Source organism: Mustela nivalis (assembly GCF_964662115.1).
Source record: "Mustela nivalis genome assembly, contig: HAP1_SCAFFOLD_1232, whole genome shotgun sequence".
Taxonomy (NCBI): domain Eukaryota; kingdom Metazoa; phylum Chordata; class Mammalia; order Carnivora; family Mustelidae; genus Mustela; species Mustela nivalis.
The window spans coordinates 82400-109653 of record NW_028135432.1 but is presented as its reverse complement, the minus strand read 5'-3'; the positions used below and the strand labels follow the sequence as shown (position 1 = coordinate 109653).

The 27254-nt window shown below is 34.8% G+C and overlaps 1 protein-coding gene across 2 annotated transcripts in view; it reads right to left on the bottom strand.

Annotated features, from left to right (window-relative positions):
• Window positions 1–27254, bottom strand: part of LEKR1 (leucine, glutamate and lysine rich 1) — a gene marked incomplete at its 5' end in the record, with an annotated part of 163734 nt that overhangs the window by 55410 nt on the left and 81070 nt on the right. For both annotated transcript variants that reach the window (XM_082750521.1, XM_082750522.1), the window contains one exon: window positions 7095–7176. In XM_082750521.1, the coding sequence (XP_082606647.1) occupies window positions 7095–7176 (82 nt within the window). The remainder of the gene's footprint in view (window positions 1–7094; window positions 7177–27254) is intronic.

Genomic DNA, 27254 nt, shown 5'->3' with positions numbered 1-27254 from the left:
ACCATTTTCATGAATTTCATAGTAATCACTTTGATTTTCCTTAGCATTTTATTACTCAAGTTTTATCTTTGAACACTACATTTTAGCTTAACTTTTTCTTCTCAAAAAATGTCTTCTTAAAACATGTTATTTTCATTATCCGCTTTTTGTAAAATCGATGAAGGTATCATGTTGACACACAATGAAGTACATATATACTTTGATATGTCTGACATATATACAAGCCCATGAAACCATCAACAGAATCAAGCAGCAGACAAGCCTACTCAAAGCCTAGATCTTGGTCTCTAACGCCATTCCTATTCAAAGGAACCAAGAGTACTCAGAAATGGCTGATTCCAAGACTAAGGCAGAGTAAATACATCTGAGATATCTTGTTATGTCAGAAGGTGAACAAATACTTATACAAGATGAGGAAACCACATTCCAGTTCACAGAAGTCAGCTTGAAGGGACTCCTACTGGCTAAGCCTAGATAATTTATGTATCAAAGCAATTCAATACAGCAAATTATAAACCATTGAAAAAATAAGAGTTCATAGATTCACACCAACAATAAATAAATAAATAATGGGGAGAAGTGGAGGCTCTTGCTTAAAGTAGGATGCTGAGGACTAATAAATGGGGAGGGAGGGCTGGAGTCAGAAAAATCATCATTTAGCAACCACTGTGTAAAGTTTAGATAAGGTAAAAATCATTACTGGATGCTATATTGAGAGATAAATTTTGATGAGGAGGATAGCATTCACAGTATATTTAAAGTGTCTCTTATAGACTGCTTACTAGTTGAAAAGGAACAACAACAACAAACCCAGGAATAAGAGAGTGGAAAAATTGAGCAATACCTTCACCAGGTGATCAAAATTAACATCACTAGTGAAGGCAGGCAGGTAGTCATACCCTGAGAAGGACAAATCCTCACTTACATGGTTTTCTGGTTAAGAGTACATGCCCCTAATCCAATCAAAAGGAAACACCAGACCAATATAAAATGAAAATTTTTATTTAAAAAATTGTGAGGGGTTCTGCATTTTTCAAAAAACATCAATGTCATAAAAAAAGAGAAACTGGAAATATTCCAGAATTAGGAGGCTAAAAAGACATGCCAAACAGGCTGACTCTACTGGTCCTATACTAGAGGAGAAAATGCTATAAAGGCCAACTTACAAAATTAGAATATGGATGGCAGATTAAAGGGCTTTATATAAATTTATGACACAGATTACTGTGCTTTTTGTTATGTTATGTTAGTCACCATACAGGACATCATTAGTTTTTGATGTATTGCCCTATGATTCATTGTTTGCGTGTAACACCCAGGGCTCCATGCAGTGCTTCCATATTAAAGTATCACCATCCTGAGGAAAGGCAGGCTAAAGTACTTAGAGGTAAAGGGTCATGTTGTATGTAACTTACCCTCAAACGATTCAGGAAAGAAAAGTGTGTGTGTGTGTGTGTGTGTGTGTGTGTACGTGTGCGGAGAGAGAGAGAGAGAGAGAGAGAGGATGGGGCCAGGGAAAGGATGAGGAAGAAAGCAATGGGTTAAAATGTTAATCTGGGTAAAGGTTATTTGGGTGTTCTTTGTACTATTATTATGTTTACAACTTTTTTAAAGTTTTAAGTTATTTCTGAATAAAATATTAGAAAAGAAGGAATAAGGAAGAGTTTCACATACCATTAGAAAACTGGGCAAAGATTATGTTCAGGTGAGTCACAAAAGAAAGAATTCAGAGTCAAATATGCAGGAGTACAGTGTTTCATCAATCAAACTAGTTTGTTTCTTTGTTTAGTTATTATACCATTAGCTAGGAAGTGAAGAAATGGTATTTACAAACAATGCTGAGATTATAAATCAGTATAATCTTATTGGAAGGCAATAAGTCATTATGTATTAAAAGCATCAAAATTATTTAAGTTTGATTCTAGCAAAAACTATCCAAATTCTACAAAAACAAAAGCTTAGTAAGTAGTTATGATTCATCTACACATGAAATATTGTATAGCCATTTAATAGTTATCTAGAAATGTATCATGTAATGACATGAATAATGTCATTTTTTAGAACATGTCATATATTTATTACTAACTGAAAATGATACATTATCTCTCTAAGTGAAAATATGCTAAAAAATAGACATTACTTAGAAAAAGAAGACTTTAAGAAAAAGTTCTTAGAAGAAGGACTAGAAGGCTTTATCAAAATACAACTATGATATTCTTTTTTACATATTTTATTTTCCAAGTTTTATTTATTTGCTTTGAAATAAAAAAAAATCTTTTTTAACCTAAAAAATGCTTTCAGAGGCACCTAAATGGCTTAGTTGTTTAAGCGTCCGACTCTTGATTTTGGCTGGCGTCATAATCTCAGGGTTGTGAGATTGAGCCCTGTGTCAGGCTCAACATTCAGCGTGCTTAAGATTCTCTCTCCCTCTCCCTCTGCCCCTCACCCCCACCCCACTTGAATGCTTTTTTTTTTTTCTCTCTCTCTCTAAAAAAAAAAAGGGCTTTGAGCCCAAGGTGATATACTGAATTGTTGAATCACTGTATCATATATGTGAAACTAATATAACACTGCAAATTAACAAAAATAAAAACTTTGAAAAATCCTCTGAGGTATAGCATACCCACCATGACATTCACTCCATGTTCAGACTCACATACAACTTTTCTAATCTAGAGGCAGGGACAGTAGAACTTCTTTTAGTGGTTATTTTGCTAACTATATGGACAATTAATCTAGAGAGCCTACTATTCCAAGGATTCCCCTCACCATGGTCTGCTCCCACCCCCATGCCTATTAAGCCACTCTTTCTATGGTTTACTCTTCATGACACAATGGCTATCTTCACCTTCATTAGGATGAGGAGAGGGGGAACTGGAGGGAATAGAAAGAAAGCCTGTATCTCTTTCAACACTGCATTTGTTCCTTACTCTCAGCAAATAATGTCAATCTTTTCAAGGGCTTGGAATAAGCCTTCAGGAAGGCCCCTGCTAATCAACATAAAGGAAATAAGGTGAAATAATTCGATGTTTTTCTTGATTTGAAAGGCAAGCTTTGGGGTGCTTCATTCCATTAAGTGTCTGCTTTGGCTCAAGTCATGACCCCAGAGTCCCAGGATTGAGCCCCACATTGGGCTCCCTGCTCAGTAGGGAGTCTGCTTCTCCCTCTGCCCCTTCCCCTGCTTGTGCTCACTCTCTCTCAAATAAGTAAATAAATAAATAAATAAAATCTTTTTTAAAAGGCAAGTTTCTATACCATTCCACTGCTTCATATGAAATAACTATTTTCTAACTGTCTCCTTGATACTTCCACCTGGCTGTCCAAAAGGCATTCTAAATCGAATACCATCAAAAGCACAGTTTTTAATTTCTCTCCCCCCGTATCTATCTCTTCTACAATTTTCGCACTTTAATCAAGGACACCAACCCAATAATGACAAGGTAGCCCTTATTTCCTTCTTACAATTGAGAAAATGGAGTCTAGAGAGATTAGCGCCGCACGCGATGTGACATACTAGTAAACAGCAGAGTGGGAAGCAGTCTGGATCCAGAATCCAGGCTCATAGTCACTCTACTCTAGCACCTCTCAACTGTTTACCATGATGCCGAAAGTCCCCAGATCTCATCCTTTAATCTTTCCTTACTAGTCCTCTTGCTCCTCAGTCACATCCACTCCACCAATAAATCCTGTCAGATTGAACTGACACATATTTTTCTCCATCTCCCCACTACATACAGCCTTACACTCAACCAGTCACTTCTCACTTGCATGAGCTCATGCCCTCCCACCTGGGCTCCCCATTGCTCTTGTACTCTCACTCCTGTCCACTCTCCAGGTAGCTGCCATGCTGACCCATTAAAACAAATCAGATGAGTTCATTCTCATGTCAAACATCCTCTAATAGTTTCCCATTGCCCTCCATTATAAATCCAAAATCCTTACTAGGCTCTGAACTGGTGTGTTAATTTCTTATTGTTGCTATAACAAATTACCACCATCTTAGTGGTTTACGACAACACAAACTTATCTTACAGTTATAAGGTAAGAAGTCCTAAAATCAAGGTATCTCAAGGGCTGTGTTCCTTCTGGTGGGTCCAGGAGAAGATCTGTTTCCTTGCCTTTTCTAGCTTCTAAAGACCACAGGCATTCCTTGGCTTGTGCCCCCTTCTTCTAACCTTAGATCACAACATTCCAAACATTGCTTCCACCTTCACAACTACTTTTGTGACTCTGACCCTCTTTCCTCTTATAAGTATCTCTGCAATTATACTTGTAAGTATTTCCTCTTATAATTATCTCTGCAATTACATCAGGCCTGCCCAGATAATCGAGGATAATCTCCCTCTCTCAAAATAGTTAATCGCATGTGCAAAGTTCCTTTTCTCATATAGAATAATATACTCACAGATTCCAGAGATTAAGCCATGAAAATGTTTGGGTACCATTTTTCTGTCTATCACAACTGGCTTTCCTCATGTCTTGACCTTGGTCAGCAAGTTCAATGGGCCTTCCTCATGTCATAACTTTTCAAAGCATCATAAATGATCTACCATGTTAGCAAGCATTACTGGATGCCTTCTAGACATGCACTATAGCTTTCTTCCTGGCCATCAGAGCTCCATTATCCTTATGCTGCTTGGTCTATACTAATTGTGTTAGTCTTGTTCCCCTTGCCAGTGATTCATTTAGAAGAGTGTATGTAAAAAGTTCCAGCTAACAAGATGTAAAGAGAGGGACTCTGGGACATTTTTTCCTCATTTCTAAGGAGACACCAGAAAAACAGGCCCTTCCTGTCTCTGGGCAGTTCCATCTGGATGGGGTACCATCTAGTAATCGCAAGGGACTTAGTAGTTCTTTCATAACTCAGTTTTCTAAAAGTGGATACTTTGCCGATTTTCTAATTTTTGGAAGTTTTTATATAGGGCAGGAAGCACCAGTTTTATAAAATGAAACAAAAGCATTAGCATACCTGCAATTGTATAGTGATATCCTCCAGCTAATTTGTTTGATGGACTTTAGTGATGTTGTATTTCTTACTCCAACTCCAACCTATTCTGATTTTTGTCATTTCTCAAAATTTATATTATAAATTATGTCAAAAACAATTAATAATGGGGCACCTGGGTGGCTCAGTTGGTTAAGTGTCTGCCTTCAATTTGGGTCATGATATCAGGGTCCTAGGATTGTACCCCACATCGAGCCCCAAGTCAGGCTCTGGAGCCTACTCCTCCCTCTCCCTCTGCCTGCTGCTCCCCCTACTTGTGCTCTTTTTCCCTCGCTCTGGCTATCTTTTTCTCTGTGTCAAATAAATAAATAAAATCTTTAAAATATATATACATATATATGAGTAATGAAAAATATCGCAAAGTATGTTAATTAATATTAAATGGTAATGTGCCTTCTATATATAGAAAATTCTGTGCCAATTTATCAAGTAAATCAATTCTTGTCATAACCACATAGCTTTATTCCTTTTCCTCAGTATGCTTATTTCTGTAGTTAGCATCTCTCCTAACTGCTAGGACTCCACTCTATATGCTAAAGTCTTGGTGGGTCCACAAATTCCCTTTGAGTTGAGTCAGGTACCGGCCCTACTCCTCTATTCCTAGAATGTGCTTTTGTCACTTATTGAGATCTAAGAAACCAAAGTCATGCGGTAGCCATGACTTGATTAGATTGCCCTCCACAAGAGACATCCATATAGCCAAAACCCTCCCTAATGTTACTAGAGGGTGGGGAACAATGGGGTTCTTTGGAGGGGAGGTAATAGCATTTGCTTCTTTCATACTTGTTTTCTTCCTGGGTCCAGTGAATCATTCAAGGGCCTTCGTCCACTCATTCCTTCAACCTTAGCCACTATACACTGATGGTTGAATTATTGTATTTATTGTACTATTAACCACAGTGCTATAAAGCTAGAATATTTGATTTCTTTTGTTTTTCAAAGACAAATTATTTTGCTACAAATAATTCAAGTATACATTAATTTGGTAAGGCATTTTTGGAATTTGTTCTTCCTTGTGCTGCTAAGCATTTTATTAAACACATTGTTCTTAGGAGTAGTCCATAGTCAACACAACATCTCGTTGCTAAGCTTTCTAAATATTTATATGTCTGATGAGGTTCATGCTTCCAAAATACAGGAACTGAAAACCAGAGCTACCAGATAACATACCACAAAGTAAAAAAAAAATTTTTTTTCAAAGATTACATAAATTCTATTTTAGTATTGTAATTATAGATGTATGATATTTATACCATAAAGTAATTTTTTAAAAGATTTTATCTATTTATTTGACACAGAGAGAGATCACAAGTAGGCAGAGAGGCAGGCAGAGAGAGAGAGAGAGAGAGAGAGAGGAGGAAGCAGGCTCCCTGCTGAGCAGAGAGCCCGATGCAGAGTTTGATTCCAGGACCCTGAGATCATGACCTGAGCTGAAGGCAGAGGCTTTAACCCACTGAGCCACCCAGGTGCCCCAATACCATAAAGTAATTTTTGAAACTTCTGAAGTAAATCCATTTCTAAAAGCAATAGTGCTCTGGATATTTTACAAGGGCATTTTCTTGTCATCTGTTTTCCAATTTTTCTTTCTCACTTATATAAAGTGTAAGTACTCCAGCATTTCAAAGATACTCTTTTTTTGAACTTGAAATTGGTAATTGAATGGATAATAAAGAGACACGTCAAGAGAAAAAAAATACAAGAGCCTGCTTCCTCCTCTCTCTCTCTGCCTGCCTCAGCCTACCTGTGATCTCTATCTGTCAAATAAATAAATCAAATCTTAAAAAAAGAGAGAGAGAGAGAGAGAGAGAGAGAGAAAGAATCAGAATATTTCACATTGAGTTACACTTGAACAATCAGGGAAAGCTTTAATACATGACTAGGTTAAGTTTCTTATTGAGTGAAATTCTTATTTCATGTATTTAAAAATATTTACCTGTCCTTTAATATACAAGACAAGCCAGAAAAGTGCCTGAGAAAAGCAGACCACACTCACAATGAAATCACTGCCAAAAGAGTCACAGAGAACAGATGGTAAGGGTGGGGGAGGTCTTTCTAAAATCTACAGGTTGTTCAATGTTTACCATCTTACATGAGCTTTTCTTTATAGTTGTCAATCTTGGTCACTGCCTTCTGAAGGTTTAGCCCAAGGGCCTCTACTTGACCTTGTAAATCTGAAATGATACAATGTATTCATCTGATTAGTACATTCAAAATGTCCAGATAGTTTCAGAATGTAAACCATATTCTTTGAGAACTGCCACTCAGTTCCTGCAGCATGCTACAGCTGTTTACTCTGGTTTGCCAAGATATGCAGCCCATCTCTCCAGAAGCCCCTCAGAATTAATGGTTTTTGACAGATCTAATTTATTGGCCTCTTTCTGCCCCCAACATCTTGATAATTTAGCCTATAGTGAATAGGCTAAATTTTATTAATGTTTTTAAAGTAAATTTATGTTGCTGACACACACATGTATTTTGATCATGTGGCTCACCTCAGATATATCTGACTGCCTGAGCTGGCCCTTGTGGCCTGGAACTGAGAAGGATCACTGAGGCCTCCCTGTAGAACTGAAATAGACAAACCATGTGAGAGGCTCCCAGTAAAGAATCTGTTAACTCTGGGTAGCATCTAAGAGGCATTTTAATGACTTTCGAAGCTAAGAAAATACAAGCAGGAAATTGGCTTCCATGGACTGGGGAATTCAAGCAGTGTTTGAGAAAGATTATTCAAGCAGCCGTGTCTAATGTGTGTGGATGCAGAACTGAAACTAAAGCAGAAAGAACAAATAGCTTGAATGAAGTAGGTCCTGCCATTAGCCTGTGTGTGGGAACTATGATCCGAATCCCCACTGCAATGACAGCCCTTGTTGGCACTCTTGTTGAGAGAAAGGTAGAAAACAAACTTAGATGGACTAACTGGTTTCTATGGAGAAAATAATTTAACACACTGGAACTATAAAAGTCTATTTACTCCTGCTCAGATATGTTTTAATAACATAGTTTTAATAGTAAACTTTAAAATCTTTATGTATCCATACACATATACAACATTTCTATATATATCGTCAATCTGCCTTCTTTGCTTTGTTTTATGAAGAAGAGCCAGTGCCTTTAAATTAGGAACCAAAACAAAAATCAGAAAACAAAATTACTCTAAATGAATGTTTTAATTAGAATTTGCCAGACATTTAGTATAAATCTTCATGTTTACCCAGGACTTACACATACATTCTTAATTTTATCCCTCAAACCTCTATCTAGGTGCAAATAGCCCATTTTTCAGATAAGGGGGAAAAAAGGATATACTTTCTGATTCTCTTGCCTGGTATCTTACAATATGCTTTTTTCCCCCCTCTCTTTCTTTTTGTCTTTAAGATTTTTATTTATTTATTTGACAGATAGAGACCACAAGTAGGCAGAGATGCAGGCAGACAGAGAGGAGGAAGCAGGCTCCCCGCTGAGCAGGGAACCCGACGCAGGGCTTGATCCCAGGACCCTGAGAACATGACCTGAGCTGAAGGCAGAGGCTTTAACCCAGTGAGCCACCCAGGTGCTCCAAGGTATGCTTTCTATTTTTATTTATTTATATGGTTTTTGAAAGAAGGGGAGGGGCAGAAAGAGAGAGAATCTTAAGCAGGCTCCCTGCATAGCACGGAGCCCAAAGCAGGACTCAATCTCATGACCCTGAGATCATGACATTAGCAGAAATGAAGAGCCGGCTGCTTAACCCACTGAGGCACCCACGTACCGCTTGCCTAATATCTCACAATGAATTAATGCATTAGCCAACAGTTAAACTGACAGAATGTTTTTAAGTCAACTGAGGGGATCAGTTTGAAAGAATGGCCCCTCAAAGTAAATGCCAATAAGGACTTAACTCATATATAATATTTTGGGGTACCTTTTCCCCAGTTATCAAGTGATATCATTATATGTGGGAAAAGATCATATACATATAGATAATTTATTTTTGAATGTGACCTTCTGAAATAAAGCAATCTCTTATGAACACTGCTCGATGGATTGTTTTGTCATTAAGTTCACATGGACTTGCAAAGGGGTTCTATTCACACAGGCATAGCCAAAAGATTTTAGCCCATCCTCTGAAGAATAAGGAAGGAAGGTGGTTAGTGTTTGTTGATGGTGTACTCTGTGGCACTCTGCAAAATGCTTTTTCCTATATCATTTCATTTATAGTCACAACTACCATAAAAAACAAATACATATTTTTACTAATATAGACTTTAAGAAGCTGAGTAATTAACTAACTTATCAAAGGTGACATAGCTAGTAAGAAGTGCTCCCATGATTAAAACTCAGATTAGACTCATCCTGAAGTCCTTATCTTTCTAACTCTCCTACATGGCTCTCAAATTACAAAAGCTACAAGGGGATATGATATTTGTCCTTGAAAGTATGGTTAGTGTAGCTACAGATCTGTTTAACATATCTAAGAATTGTTAAAAAGGCATACTTACGATGGATGAAAAGTATTTTACATAAAATATGTAGTATATTAGCAAAATGTCTAACTCCAAGAGGGTTTAGATTTAATTTTTGAAAGCTTTAAAAATTAATATAATAAATGAAAGATACTAAGACAAACATGCTATTATTGTGACCAATTTTATAAGACTGACTTCAGAGAGAACAATTATGCCTTTTTATTAATGTCCCTTGGTGCTTTCGCAAAACATAATGTTAAACTAGATGAAGCACGGGTCTGAGCCCATGTAGCAAATTTCATGTTATCACTTCCAAATATAGCTATTGTTAAGAGGAAGATCTGATTATCTTAAAAACAAATTCCAAATAATTGGTACTTGATATGTGAATTATATACAGTTAATTCTCAATCACCCCAAAATTATAATAGTAGATAATAAAAATGGTAGCTAAATAAATCCCTATTTTTATAGCATTTATAGCAACCGACTCAAACCGACTCACCATTGAGCAAGGAATCTGAAGTGGAACTCAATGCAGGGCTTGATCTCACCACCCTAAGGTCATGACCTGAGCTGAAATCAAGAGTTGGAGGCTTGACCAACGGAGCCACCCAGGTGCCCTGCTTTGGAAAGTATTCTTAAGCTCACATTTGAATATAAATGTGCATCACAGTTCCAGAATTTACTAGGTTTAAAGGAAAATAAACTACACAATCGTGACCCACTCAAGAAAGAAAAAGCTACTGTACTTTCCAGTATTATTCTCTCTGCATACCCACTCAAATCTCCCTTTCTCCCTGGCTCAAGATAAGCATAGATAGCTTAGTCTAATTCACAGTGTCCAGTAAGTAAAGAAGTCACTTCCTTCAGAAAATTTACTATGTATTTACAGCAACTCTGAGTCAAAATAGGGAAAGGGAATAAATGTTTTTACTCCACAACACAGAAACCATGTGAAGTAAACAGAAACAGAAAATACAAGTTATATCAACAAAGAAATCACTTTATATAAACAGAAGATACCACAGAGAATTGAGGGAAAAAAAGATTCATTATAAATAATCCATAATGTAAACTGACCAGCAGTGTATAATTTAAGAGTTAATATATTTTCATGTTCTCCAAAAAAGAAGCACTAAGAATTATTTTAAAAATACACAGAACTTATTATTACTGTTCTGAATGAGGAGTAAGCATGCTACTGATTTATTATTGGTTCTAGTAGACTAGCAGGGTCGTTTTGTTTTTAGAAGCAGAGTGCCTAGTTTCTGTCCTCAATAAAGGAACACAGTTAGGATAAGCACCAGAGAGATTAAGCCACCTGCATAAGACAGCTCCTTCAGTTCCTGAGGCAAGGAGTTCTTAAATAAGTGTATTGTTCTGTGCAGTCCTTCTGTATAGTTAAATAAATTCAACTTCAATTTTCTGTCATTCAGCATGACATTGGATTATGAGGCAAAAGGCCCTAACTGCCTACAAAAAGAAAGGAAGCATTGGCTTTAAACACCATGCAGATGTAAGGCGGAACCCATGGAAACAATCCAAAATTTACAACAGCAAATTCTACTATGATGTGACTGCGTTCTTTGCAGATATTAAATAAGAAGCAAATGATTTTAAATGAACAAGACAAAAAAGAGCTCTTAGCCCCTCTTCATATGAAGCCAGCTGCTTGCTGGATAGCATTACACAGGCATCAGCTTTGGGGTAATTAGTCTTTTAAGAGAATGCTGTTATTCCAAAAGGTTTCTAGAAACTACAAATACAAAAGGTATTCATAGTTAGCTATTTTATAGAAGGATATAAAACATTACAGACACTTGGAGAATATATTTAGCATAACATTTGAGAAAACAATAAATAAAACCTTTATAGTAGAAAGATATTTCAAGTTTAAAGCTTTCTGGATAAACACCAAAAAAAAAAAAAAAAAAATCTGGTTCAAAGTAGAGGAAACTGATGGCAGGTTCAAGAAGCAGAATGAAAGAATAAGCAAGCAAAATTGGCCCCCAGAGATCCCAATCAGGGGAATTTTTTTAAAGGAGAAATTGAAGGCTTTGTATTTTTTTTAATGGTAGAGATAACTGAGGAAGAGGAAAAACAGAAGTTCGCTATTCCCAATACCTTCCTATGACAGGGTAACATAAGGTACATGTAGTACACGGATCTCTAAAGCCAGACCACCTATTTTCAAACATGGGCTCTGCTTCTATGAGCTGTGTGACTTTAGGTACATTAGTTTTTTATCTATAAAGTGGTGACTACGGCATAGGACTAAGAATTAAGAGATTTAAAATATGTAAAGAGAAGAGTGGCAAGCGCGTAGTGAGCACTCCCTGCTAGGTCTTATCATCGGTGGCAGTAGTGAGGCCAGAACCTGGCTCCCACCCTCACTTCCTCTCTGAATCTCAGCATTTTTCACCTTGAGGACCTTATTCTTGCGTTGGGCCAGATGTCACCAGCCGTTATGCTTGTATGGGGAAAGGTGAAAATGAAGGGTTTAACTGCGTATTTTTCTTTAACAATATACAGAGTAACAACAGTCATGTTAAAACTTGTTAAATATGGGTGATGGGTTCACCCACATTTGTTATATTATTCTCTGTATTTTTCTGTGTTTGGCATATTTTATGAAAATATTGTTTGGGGAGGGGTCTTGCTTGTACAGTCATCAATAGCAGTATGCTCTGTACTAAGGAGTCGAATCAACTCAGTACTCTGTGGTCAAAATACAAAAGAAAACAAGGGTTAGAGAACTTGATGTGAAGTGGGGGACAAGGTTGAAAAGTTAAAGACAACGTATTCACTTCTGTGAAGAGCTAGCTAGATGGCTATATAGTAATCAGGAAGTCTGTTAGCTTAATTTTTAAGACATTGGGACATATTATTTGGATTTGGGAATGATCCATTTTAGAGGGAACCATTCTAGGGCGTTCGTGAATTTGCTTATGTGTGGAAAAAGAGTACTTTTTGCAAGTGTTTTTAAAAACCACCCAAGTGTTGTTAGGCTATGCATCTCATTTTAATTCTTACTTGTCTTCACTATACATTATTTTGAGACCTACCCATGTAACCATTTATAAATGTGATTCATTTCTTTCAGACTGTCATATAATATCTAATGTGTGTACATGTCATTTTACTGATCTAGGCCTATAGTAATGGAACCTGGTTGCTTGCAACTTGTGTCACTGTAAATAATCCTGTGATAAAAGTTTTTATCCCTCTTCTTGAGTACTTATGGGGGAGTTTTTCTGCAGCATGTCCCCAGAACAAACTTATGAGGCCATAGGCATACATACACTTAATTAATGCCAAATGGTTCCCAGGATGGAGGCACCAGTGTACATTTCCACCTCACTAAATGAAGGCACCTGCTTTCCTAATACTTAATAGAAAGAATTATTTACTTTTTTTTTTTTTGGTCAATCCACAGGGTGCAAAATAGTGTCTCATTGTTGGTTTAATCTGCAATTCTCTGCTCACTATTGAAACTGATCATCTCATTTTACACTTCTTAGTCATTCCTGTCTCTCTTTTCATGATTTGCCTTTTTTCCTCCAGTCTCTTTTCTATCTACTCCAATCGAGCTTTCTTCTTCACTCCTCCACAGAAAACAGCTCTTCTTAAAAAAATTTTTTTAAAGATTTTATTTAAATTCTAGTTAGTTAATATATAGTGTATTATTAGTTTCATGCAGAGAATTTAGTGATTCATCAGTTGCATATAATACCCAGTGTTCATTACATCATTAATATCCATCACTCAGTTACTCCATCCCCCCACCAACCTCCCCTCCAGCAACCCTGTTTGTTTCCTGTGGTTAAGAATCTTCTAAGCTTTGACTCCCTCTTTGTTTTTTGTTTTTTTTTTTTTTAATTTTTTAATCCCTCTTTGTTTTTAATCTTACTTTATGTTCCTTCCCTTCCCCTATGTTCATCTGAAATAGTTCTTTTTAAAGTTATGAACGACATACTATCCTGGCAATTCCAAAATTCAATTCTCTGTTCTTATATAATTCAACCTTTTAGCAGCATTTGACACAACTGTTTACTTTGCCTTTGAAACACTCCTCTCTATACTATAAGTATAAACTATACTCTCTAGTTTCTTCCCACCTCATTGGCTAATTGTTTCTCAGTCTCTGCTGAAGATCCTTATTCATAGAACACTCCAGGGTTCAGTTTGTTAGCCCTTTTCTCTATGTGCATTTTCTCACTAGTGGATCTCATCTAGTCTCATGGCTTTGAATAACACATATAAAGGTGTCTTTCATCATCATCATTATCACAACTAAGGGCTGAGTACTTACACTACCAGGCATGACATTCTATGGGCATTACACTAATTTAATCTTCACAATACAAAGTCAGTAGAATGTAAATTCTGCAAGAGCAGAAATCTTATCTGTTATATTCATAGTATTTGAGACATGGAAGGTATTCAAAAAATAATTTTTGAATGAATAAATGAAATGTTGTAGATAGAAGAAATAAGAATGCCTACAATTAAATGCTTAAATTTATGTATCTAGGGTTTAAAAGGCATGGAACAGAAAGAGTTGTGCAGTTTTCATTGATAATATCTAATATGTATCTTGGCATTAAAATGCAAACTTTCTTATAAATAGGTAATTTTACTTCACTAGACACTCATTGAGTATCTACTCTATTATAGGTAGGATCCATGCAAACTGGATTCATCCATAAATACCAATAGGATATATTCCCCTGTCATTAGAGAAATTATAATGAAGTGCCTCCTTTTGCCTTCAAGATGAGGAATGATGTTTTAGATAACAAATCAATAACCCCTTTAATCCTAACTGTTTTATTTCTCCAATATTTTAAATGACTTTATTTAGTTAGGTGGTTAATTATATGGCTGAAATTGTGGGATTTTTGATCAGATATAACTGATGTGAATGAACATACTCAGTATGTTGCTTTTAGAGGGTATTTATATGTATACATTATTACACCATCGTTTAATGAGCTTAGACTTTTACAAAAGTAAGATCTCACTGAAAATTTTTTAAATGAGCATTAACAGGGGAAACCTTGGCAGATGTAAGAATATATACCAATAATAGAAGAAAGTTCTATAATGAGTATTCAACTGTATCAATTGCAAATTAACATATTTTAACTTTAGCAAACATTTTACAAAGCTCAGATGGTGATACAGCCACTTAGAAAATTCATTTCATTTTAAGGTTTATGTTTCAGAGGTTTGATTCACATCTATTTTGCAACAAGTATACTTGATGTACATTAACATTTTCCACATAATGCCAGAAAGGACTGAAATAACATTTGGAGATTTTAATACATCAGATGCTAGAACAGGTGTGGATATACAGCTAAAAAGTGTAATTCAGTCCAGATGTAGTTATATTAAACCCAGAAAATTATTTCGCTAGGAGTGTATGGGTAGGAGAGAATAGGAATATGCATTAAATCATGCTAAGGAGATAATCAGATATTTAAAATTTGGAAGTGAATTACATTCTAATAATAAGAATTGAAAATTTACTTCAGAATGCAAAAAAATAAAGTGCTTCTAAACCTTCATTGTAGTGTATTCTAAACATTAAACCAATCCAATATAATATGAAAATAACTCTAACTTATGGGGCACTTATGAAATATTACAAATTATGGATGGAGCGCCTGGGTGGCTCAGTGGGTTAGGCCGCTGCCTTCAGCTCAGGTCATGATCTCAGGGTCCTGGGATTGAGTCCCACATCGGGCTCTCTGCTCAGCAGGGAGCCTGCTTCCGTCTCTCTCTCTCTCTGCCTACTTGTGATCTCTGTCTGTCAAATAAATAAATAAAATCTTAAAAAAACAAACAAACAAATTATGGATGGATAAGATAAGAGGAGCTTAATTATAATGTTTTTACCCTGATTAAAACTACTCTCTCTCTCAACTGGCAAACAAAGATAATACATCAGTTATCTCATAGGGATAATTCTGATGGATTTAGAAACTACTGAATACTTTAGAATAGTACTCTGTTTTCTGAAAAATTTGTACATATAATTCACAAATCATACATACATATTTTAATGAGATTTTTTTCAAGACTAGAAAATACTAGTAATCAATATGGACAGGGACCTACTATGAACACAACAGTATTAGCTAAAAATATTTATGGGATAAAAAGGAAAATACTTAGGTTTAATAATAAAGGAAACAAATACATGGAAGATAGAGAAGCTTGGATCTAAAAATATTTAAGACATTTTCAAATAGTGTCATATAACCATATAAACATCCGTTTCTTTAATGAATCAGTGTATTTCACAATCAGAATGCTTACAGAGATTTCTATATGCAGGACAGTTTTATGCAAGACTATGAAAGAGATGAAGTACATGGTCAGCCACACAGGGCTCTGATTCTTGCTACCCTCCTTCCCCTTGCTGTGCTGGGATGGCAGGAAAATAGGCAAAGTGCAAGAATTTCTTCAAAAGATTGCTTTCATACTTTGTGCTAATTGCATTAAACAAATTCTACCACCCAATTACATAATTTAAAAGCATCAAACAAAAAAACAAAGACAGCTTATAATTTGAAGACAAAAGAGATGATAGGGCAACACTCAGATATGTGAAAAGATTTACTATAAGGATATGTATCACAATATTTTAATAGAAAAAAAGTGAAAACAACCATCCAAAACTAGGATACAATTAAATAAGTTATGATTCACCCTAAATCAAAATACCAAGAATACTTTGACATGGAAAATTTTCAGAAGAGAGGAAATGGGAGACTGGAGATTATAAAACTCTATTATTCTATTCTTATAAAAAATATATTCAAGACAGAGGGTCTAGGAGGATATGCATCAAATGTTTAGAACTCCCTCTGAATGTTGAGATTTCCCAATCAATAGCGAACATGGTTTATTTGGGTAACCGAAAACAAAAGAATCATATTAAAGTAGCCTAAAACATACCCATACCCATCTCATCACCCATTACATAACCCATCAGGAGTTCCCATAACCTATCATTAGGTGTCTACTGTCCTCTTCTGCCTACCCCGTATGGAAACTTGTGCTTATCACCAGTACTGGAAATGGTCTGGTACAATAGCTCTCCTGAAGCATAAATTAAAGATAACAAGATATATATTTTAATGCTCCCATGTGGTGGAATTTGAGTTAAGAGCCCAAGTTTTGGCAGCACAGTTCTAGAGTCAGGTTCCAATTGTGCTGTAACTGTGTGGCTTTGGACAAATGACTTTATTCCTCAAAACCTTGGTAATCTCATCAGTAAACTAGAGATAATAAAAGTGATTAATCTAGGAGGGCAGGAGGGTAATGATAAGTGAGTACACTGTGACTATATTGTGCATGGCACGTGGTTAGTAATTCATGAATATTAGCTATTTAGACTGTTGTAGGAAAGCTACCTGAATGCATAGGAATGATTTTTGTTTTTTAATGATGTAAGGATAGTATTAGTGATTAGCAAGGAGGAGAGGGATGCTGGTAAGAGCTGAGACACTGGACACAGGGCATGTGGGGTAGTCATTTATTTCTCATTCTGACAGAGTAGCTATTACTCATGCTATTGGCCCAGAAAGTGGATAATCTGTAAATGTCTATGAGCAGTAGGTTGTGTGCCTGGGTGAGTCCATGAGTGAAAGAGTGACTAGTATTGTTAAAGCTAACCAAGGCTGACTAGAATATAAATTAGTGGAGGCAAATGGACCTTTGAGCGAACAGGAATTAAAATTCATAGTTTTCCTTTATTATTAAAAGAGTACTTTTTAAATTCTAATACTTTAGCTCAAGTATAATAATTTGGTTGACTATTATACCAGGAAAACCAACTTAAAATGTAGTTAAATATTCTATATTTGTGTAGTTCTTTAGGGGTTACTACATTTTATTTTTTTAATTCTCTTAATGCTCTAAGATAGGTTAGAGCTCTAAGATAGGTCATATTTCCATTCCTAAGATAGGTCATGTTTCCATTTTACTGGTGCAGTAATTGAGTCAAAGAAATTAATAACTTATCCAAAGTCCTGTAAAAAGACTGTTTTTACAGAGCCAGAAAGCAGAAGTATTTGACTGCTGGATCACTATTTTTTTTAACTGAGCCACATTGCTCATTATGACTATTTTTTGCCTTAATAGAGAAGCTGCTAATTAAGGAGTACAGCATTTCCACATGTTACAACAGATATGTTAAGTCAAAGAAGTCAGATATGAAAGATTACATATTATATGGTTCTATTTACATGAAATGTCCATACCAGGTAAATCTATGGAAACAGAAAGTAAATTAATAATTGATGGGGGAAGGGAAGCAAGGTATAGGTAGGGATTGTCAAAGACCATGATGTTTGTTTTTGGGAGGATAGAAAGACTCTAGATTTTGATGGTGGTCACATACTTCTATAGGTATCCTGAAAACTATTTACATGTACACCTAAAATGGGTGAATTTTATGGTATTTAAATTATTTCTTGATAAGGCTATTTTTAAAAAATGCAATGAAGATGCTAAGATATATGCAAAATAACTTTATTAAAATACTTGTGTTATTTATTATACCAAAAAGCTTACTGAAAAATAATGTAAGTTTTCTCACTTGGAATAAATTAGGAAATGGTCAAATAAATTTTAGGAAAGATGATAATGCTGAAATGATTTATCTGAACTCCATCTTCCAATATTTGTGAATACTGACAAAAAGTAAAGGACATTTTATCCTGCCAGGTGAAAGGAAAATCATTTAAGGGACTGATTTGTGGGTCACAATGACCTCTGAGAAGAGTATTATCAATTTAGATAAATTGTGCACTTTGGAGGTTATATTTGTATAAGTTAAACATAAAATTACAAAACTTATGTAAATAAATCTTTAAAAAAAAGCCAAGAATTTAGTCTTCAAAATTTTATATGTTTACTTTCCTGTAAAAAAGATTAAATTTTGACATTAAGAATTAGGCTGCTATAGGCGCCTGAGTGGCTCAGTCTGTTAAGCATCTGCCTTCAGCCCAGGTCATGATTTCAGGGACCTGAAATCAAGGCCCACATCAGGCTTCCTGATCAGCCAGGAGCCTGCTTCTCCCTCTCCTCCCCACTCACGCTCACTGGTCATGATTGTGCTCTCTGTCACTATCTTTGTCTCTTCTGTCAAATAAATAAATGAGTAATCTTTTCAAAAAAAGAATTAAGCTGCTATTAATAGCTTATTATTTACTTTTAAACCACTATTAAACTATATGGGCCAGGGTTATCACTTGAATTTCAATTTTTGAATGTCTATATTTTAAAAGATAAAGGGAAATGTGGAAAAAACAAGGCTAAAATTTTTAATGTAGAAAAATGATCATGAAAATTCTAAACCTGAATCAAAGTTGAAATTGTTTAATGGTGATTTAAAAGAAAAAATTAAAATGTAAAAATAAGAACATTTATTTAACTTTGGAAACAAGCAAATGGCATCAGAATTAGAATCAAATTACAGCACATATTGCCCAGAGGCGCCTCCAAGGCCTTAGTCCAACCCACCCATTGCCTAGATGTGGACACAAACTCATCAGGGAAAATGGCATGTCAGAGTCACATGACTAATGTCTACTCATCAACTTCTGATTCTTGGCCCAATGTGCTTTCATTTAATACAAGGTTAGTGGGAAATGTTAATAGGGGGTAGGGGGAGAAACATAACAAAGAGATAGTTATATATTTTAAAATGGAGAAAGTAAGTTTATCTAAAGGTGAATTCTAAAAGTAAGAGAACTGGGAATACAAAATATTAGAATGATTTTTAAATTTTATTTTTAAGGGAACACAATAATGATATAATAGTGAGCATAAATCTAAAATTGCAAGTATAATATTTCTCCAAACTCCTTTTACTAGGTCCTCATTACCCTGATATCAACCAGACAAAGACACTATAAGAAAAGAAACTTACAGGCCAATATCCCTGATGAACACAGATGCAAAAATCCTAATGAAATACTAGCAAACCAAATTCAACCATACATTAAAAAGGATCATAAACCCTAATCGAGTGGGATTTAGGCCAAGGATGCAAGGATGGTTCAATGTCCACAAATAAATCTATATGATATACCACGTTAACAAAATGAAGGATAAAAATAATATGATCATCTAAACAGATACATCAACAGCATTTGATAAAATTCAACATCTACTTATAGTAAAAATTCTCAATAAAATAGGTATGGAAGAAAAGTACTTCAACATAGTAAAACCATATGTGACAAGCCCACAGTTAATACCACACTCGATGATGAAACACTGAAAGTTTTTCTTTAAGATACAGGAATAAGACAAGGATGCCTACTCTTGCTACTTTACCCAAAACAGTATTAGAAATCCTAACCAGAGAAATTAAGGAAGAAAAAGAAATAGGCATCAAAATTAAAAAGGAAGTAAATGGTCATTATATGCAGATGACATAATATTATATATATGGGAAACCCTAAAGACTAAACCAAAAATTTTAAGAACAAATAGATGTTACAGGATACAAGGTCAATAAGCAATAATCTGTTGTGTTTCTCCCTAATAGCAAACTATCAGAAAGAGAAATTAGGAAGACAATTTCATTTGCATTTGCATCAAAAAGAATAAAATATCTAGGAATAAATTTAACCAAGGAGGAAAAAGGCCTGAACACTGAAAACTATCAGACATTAATGGAAGAAACTGAAGGAGACACAAATAAATGAAAAGATATTCTGTGTTCATGGATTAGAGGAATTAAAATTGCTAAATGCCCATATTACACCCAAAAAACTATCAGTGCAATCCTGTTAAAATTCCATCAACATTTTTCACAGAAATAGAACAAATCAGCCTAAAATTTGTATAGAACCACGAAAGATTCTGAAGAGATAAAGCAATCTTGAGAAAGAATAGCAAAGCTGAAAGCATCATGCTATCTAATTTCAAACTTTCTTACAAAGCTATGATAATCAAAACTTTTGTATTAGCATAAAGACAAATATATATATCAATGGAACAGAACTCAGAGCACAGAAACCCAAACATTTATGGTCAATTAGTTTACAACAAAAGAGCCAAGAATAGACGGTAAGGAAAAGACACTCTTTTCAATAAATGGTGCTGGGTAAACTGGACGGCTACGTGCAAAAGAATGAAACTGGACTACTATCATATACCATACACAAAATTTAACTCAAAATGGATTAAGCACTTGAATGTAAGACCTGCAGCCATAACATTCCTAGAAAACATGGGTGGTAACCTCTTTGATATTGGTTTTGGCAATGATGCTTTAGATTTTACATCCAGAGCAAAAGCAATAAAAGCAAAAAATCGACAATTAGGACTACATCAAACTAAAAAGCTTCCAAATAGCAAAGGAAACCACCAACAAAAGTTAAAGGCAATGTACCAAATTGGAGAAAACATTTGCAAATTATGTATCTGATAAGAAATTAATATCCAAAACACATAAAGAATTCATACAACTCAACAGTCATAAAGCAAACAATCAGATTAAAAAGTGGGCAGAGGATCTGAATAGCCATTTTTCTAAAGAAGATATACAGATGGTCAACAGGCACATGAAGAGGTGCTCAACATCACTAACCATTATGGAAATACAAATCAAACCACACTGACCTTTCACTTCACACCTGTTAAGATGCTTATTATCAAAAAGACAAGAGGTAACAAGTGTTGGTAAGACTGTGGAGAAAAGGGAACCCTTGTGTATTATCAATGAGAATGAAAAGTGGAGGTATAGCTACTATGGAAAACAGCATGGACATCCTGAAACATTTAAGAATAGAACTATGATGTGGTACAGCAATTCCACTTTTGGGTATTTATCCGAAGAAATTAAAACACTAACTTAAAAAAAATATGCACCCCAATGTTCATTGCAGCATTATTTATAATAGCTAAGATATGGAAACAACCTATGTACCCATTCCTGGATGAGTGGATAAAGAAAATGTGGTACATATACAATGTGGTATTAGTCATTAAAAAAAAATGAAATCTTGTCAGGGATGGACCTTGGGGGCATTATGCTAAATGAAGTAAGTCAAATAGAGAAAGACAAATACTGTATGATCTCACTTACGTGTGGAATCTAAAATATATTCAAATATATGAATATGTTTAGTCAGTCAAAAAAGTACATTGACCTTGAACAACATGGGGTCTAGAAGCACTGACCCTCTGTTCAACTGAAAATCTGTGTATAACTTTTGACTTCCCCCAAACTTAACTGCTAATAGTCTGTTGCTGAACGGAAGCCTTACTAAAAACATAAACAGGCAATTAACACATATCTCATATGTTACATGCATTATATACTACATTCTTACAATAAAACAAGAAAAAAATTAAGAAAATCATAAGGAAGAGAAAATACATTTACAGTACTGCACTTGTATTTACTGATACCATAAGTTTACATTATTTGTTGGCAAAATGGTCATCTGTCAGTACCCACTTCAATATTTTCTTATATGCTATAAGAGACCATAGATGTCATATGTGTTACTAACACTAGACATCAAAAATGAAAAGATAATATATGGTCTGTGTTTGTATGTGTAATTTTGATAAATTTTATCTTTTATAATGGATTTGTGCACATTTTATGGTAGTAAATGATAAAACAGACTATTGTCTACGTATGTATATCTATATCTATTATGCATTCATGGCATACCTAACTTTTGTATTTTTTGCAATATCTCTAGCCTATACAGTTTGTCGTGAGTTTTTTCATATTGGCCCAAATATCCAAAAATATTTCCAATAATATTGGCTGAAAAATAATCTGCATATAAGTGGACCTGTGCAATTCAAACCTGTTGTTCAAAGGTCAACTGTATAACATGTTAGCTCATTTAATGAGAGAAAGAATCTAAGAGAGAATAAGAAACTATTAAGAGCATGGATAATAACAAGCTGATTGAAGGACAAGGGAGAATATATAGTATAGGGTCTGAATGAATGCTCTGAAGGAAATAAAGAAAGGCAGAAGGTGGAGCAGAGAATTAGGCAAGGAATACAGGAGGGAAGTTGTTCAACTAGTATTAGAAAGGAAGCTGTATTGTGACGCTTATCATTTAAAGCTAGTTCTGCAGCAATGGAGGCCCAGTAAAATGATTCACAGAAAGGATCATAAACCATGCAAATGCTTAGAACTGGATTTAGGATTATAAACAATAAGACATTTACAGCGATCACCCAAATTGAATTTAAATACTATCTGTTGTTTCCTTGAGAAATTATTACATTTCTTAAAAATAAGACACAGAAAGAGTTATGAGATGAATGATATATTAGTCTGCCTTTATTTTAATTTGCCCAAAGAAAATTTAAAATGCTATGCCCATTATGTTAATTCAGTCATTTATCTGGGGAGAAGATATCTACTGTGATATGCTGGTTTTGCCTCTTTGCAAATGGTTGACATGATTTCTGAAAAGACATTAATAAGTTGGAAAAGCTATAGATGATGATTATGTAGAAAGGAGAAAATCTTAAGGACATTAGTTGGTTAGTAAGAGAAAAATTAAGCATGCATTTAAAAGCAAGCAGAATAAAAAGTAAGAGTGTTAAAGTTCATGAAAATTATGAAAGTAAATGCCATGTGATGGCAGAAAAAGCACAACTAAAAATAATTTGAATGACAACAAAATTGGAGCTAAAGAAATTTGTAGTCTATTCTTAATATAGAAGAGAAAAATATCTGTCAAGAATGGCTAAAGTTAAAGAGTGCCAGCACATGCATCCAGTGTGGAGTTAGGAAGTCAGAAATCCTGTGAAGACCCATGAAGAGATGAAGAATACCTGTACACCAGAAGTCAAAGCAACGATGAGGCCAGTTGGCCACATATGGTCAATGTCCAGTAAACACTTGTGGAAAAAATAAAGTTAAACTCAGAGGCATGGTCAGCCCAGGGACAAGAGATGAGGTGTGGGAAGAGGCTAATGACTAGGTTCATGGACAGTGGACAGAAATAAAATCAGATGATCCCAAATAGAAAATAGTGAGAGGAAGAGAGCAAGAGGGCAGGTTTGGGTCCCTGGAGGTGAGGACACCTGAGAAAAACCCCAAGAAAGTTTACCAGATTTGTGATACAACACTGCTAAGACTTGAGACAGAAACTTGACTGTCTCTCCTACACTTGTAGTTTTCTTAAACCATTGTAACCATATTGGAAAAATGAATTAGGAAAAAAGGATACATTGGTACAATCAGTTCACTAGAAGGCTGTTTGTGGATAAAGCAAGAGGTACATTTATGAACATTTTTATAAATGTTCTGACAATTTCTAAAATGGGCATAAGATTGTGTGGCGGGGGGGGGGGGTGATAAAAACAAACAAATGAATAAACAAAACAAAATCCCCCAAACCCAGTGCCCTTCATAGGTAGTTTCATAGGAAGTTCTATTTGTCATCACTAGTTGAGATCATTAGAGTCATCTTTAGCTTTAATGATCCTGTCTACTCTGACCTGCCAATTTTAAATAGTTTCAACCAAGAGAGATGTAACAGCCTTTTAACATGCTTTCTCTCTCTGTTAACATAGTTCAGGTGTTACCCATGGAGTGAACCTATTCAGCAGCACCAGAAATGAAATCTTAATTTACTCTTGAAATTATGTGCCACTTTGCTCTGTAATTACACTGACCTTTAGATGAGTTTATATTGCAGCCATAACTAAACAACCTATACATACAGTACTGAACAGATCAGAGTCTCTAGCTGCACTTTTGATTTGAATATAGCTGTACTTAAATGAAGGTGAGGTCTTAATGAGTATAGAAACCATGACTAATTAGTACTACAATGTTTTGGTGAGGTTTTTTAATGTAGGAAGTGGAATGTGAGCTAAATCTTAAAAGATGTGTACAGTTCTTTTTTCGTCTTTGAAGAAAGGTAATTAAAATAACATGAGAGTAATTTAAAAGAGGGGGAAGAATCATTTATATTTTTATCACTCTAAAACTTATAAAAATAATATTTTCATGATGCTTTCTGGTTTCCATTCATGAATATATGTATTTTGACATAATTGTAAGGTACATATAATTTTGTCAGTTCTTTTACTATGTAATATTACAATTATAGTATTTCCCATGTTGATACCCCATGTTCATATTGTCATTTTATAAGTCTGGATAATGTTTTAGGTGATGGTATATGATAATTTATTACCCATTTCATTAATGTTGCAGATAAAGTATTTCTAATCACTCACTATTAAAAACATGATCTTTACATATAAATGATTTTTTGTCTTCCATTTCCCAAGCATAGATTCTCAATAAGATTATTACTTGATCACAAACATTTCTGTGGGTTATAAAAATACATAATATTTGTCATCAAATGAAGGGAAACTTTATCATTGAAGTCTCTGTACTAATTTTTTAAAAAGATAATTTTTTGTTTATTTAATTACTAGTGATCAAGCATTTTGTGCTTATTATATTTCCTCTGTTTCTGTTTTTCAGTCATTTGCCTGCTTGAGGTCTTGGGAGTTTTCACACATAGTTAAATAAATTCTTTATATGATACAGATTGTAACTCTTTGCATAACATATATGATACACACATTTTATTGTCCATCTTCTATCTTTAGGTGATTTGGCAGGATACAAAGTCAATGTACCGAAATCAGTTGCTTTCTTATACACTAACAATGAAAATACAGAAAGGGAAATTAGAGAATCGATTCCACTTACCACCAAGAACCATAAGATACCTGGGAATAAACCTAACCAAAGAGGTAAAGGATCTGTACACGAGGAACTACAGAACACTCATGAAAGAAATCAAAGAAGACACAAAAAGATGGAAGACCATTCCATGCTCTTGGATCAGAAGAATAAACATTGTTAAAATGTCTATACTGCCTAGAGCAATCTATACTTTTAACACCATTCCAATCAAAATTCCACTGATATTTTTCAAAGAGCTGGAGCAAATAATCCTAAAATTTGTATGGAATAAGAAGAGACCCTGAATTGCTAAGGAAATGTTGAAAAAGTAAAACAAAACTGGGGACATCATGTTACCTGATTTCAAGCTTTACTACAAAGCTGTGATCACCAAGACAGCATGGTACTGTCAGACACATAGACCAGTGGAACAGAGTTGAGAGCCCAGATATGGACTCTCAACTCTATGGTCAAATAATCTTCGACAAAGCAGGAAAAAATATACAGTGGGAAAAAAGTCTCTTCAATAAATGGTGCTGTGAAAATTGGACAGCTATATGTAGAAGAATGAAACTCGACCATTCTCTTACACCGTACACAAAGATAAACTCAAAATGGATAAAAGACCTCAAGGTGAGACAGGAATCCATCAGAATCCTAGAGGAAAACATAGGCAGTAACCTCTTCGATATCAGCCACACAACTTCTTTCAAGATATGTCTCCAAAGGCAAAGGAAACAAAAGTGAAAATGATCTTTTGGGACCTCATCAAGATCAAAAGCTTCTGCACAGCAAAGGAAACAGTCAACAAAACAAAGAGGTTTGGCAGTTTTAAAGTTAGAGATTTTATATTTTTTAAAGGCAAAATCTGCCTATCTTACCCTTTGTAATTTTTAAAGTGTTGTTTTATCACTCCATGATTTGGATAAGTTCTGTAACCTTTTTTTGGTACTAGTTTATCCTGTTATTTTTTTCTTACTGAATTTGAGGTTGATTTATGAGTATTTGATTTATTTTGTTTTAGTTATCCCTATGCCACTTATCACATAATTTTGCTTTTCCCCATTTGTTAATAATGATTCTTACCTTAAAATCTGATTCACCTTCTGAATTTGGTATTGTGTTCTAAAAATATACATTGCTATTTTTTAAAACTGCAACACATTCCTATAATAACATACCTAATATGCTAGGGCTAGGTGGCCAAACATGGTTCTTACTTTTCAGACTATTTTTAAAATATATTTTTCCCAGGAGTTGACCCAAGAACAATTGACACCAAGCAGCAGAAGCTTTAAGAATTCATTCCAAGATCAACCAGTATTCAGAACCAAAGAAGGAAGTAAGGGGATCAGGTAACATATATACATTACAGTTTCCTAAAAGAATATAAGATATCACATTCTCTAATGTTTTACTGTTCTTCTAAGAAATTATAATATTCAAGAAACTGCTTACTTTCTAAGCCAGATTAAAAGGATGAAATAAAAGAGAAGCAAAAATGAAAATCTTTGTTTTGAAGGAAAATTGCATTTTTTTGTTTTGTTTTGTTTTGTTTTTATAAGGGAGAGAAAGGTGGGGCAGTGTGGGGAACAAGGGCTGGGGCAGAGGGAAAGGAAGAGAGTCTCAAGCAGACTCCACACTAAGTGCAGACCCCTGCAGGGCTCAATCTCACAATCCTGAAATCACAACCTGAGCCAAAACCAACAGTCAGATGCTAAACCAATTGTGCCACCCAGGTGCCCCAAAACCGTGCATTTTGAAGAAAGTTATTATAAGTGTGAAATGCACATTTTAGCAAATGTATCTTAAATTTGTCCTCTTCAAGTCTAAAATAAGTAGCATGGCATTCAGAGTTTATTTAACTTTTTTTGTTTATTTAACTTCATTTAATTTTATAAATAAGTAATTCACTTAGGTGATTCAAAATATTTTTACAAATATCATACAGTTGAAATTGTTACACTGACATTCATATTATAAATAGGCTTATAATATTCCTTTAATATTTCTTAGTCTGATTTTGGTAGCAGTGTTGCCTTGGCCTTTAGACTTATTTGGGAAATAGTCCCCAGTT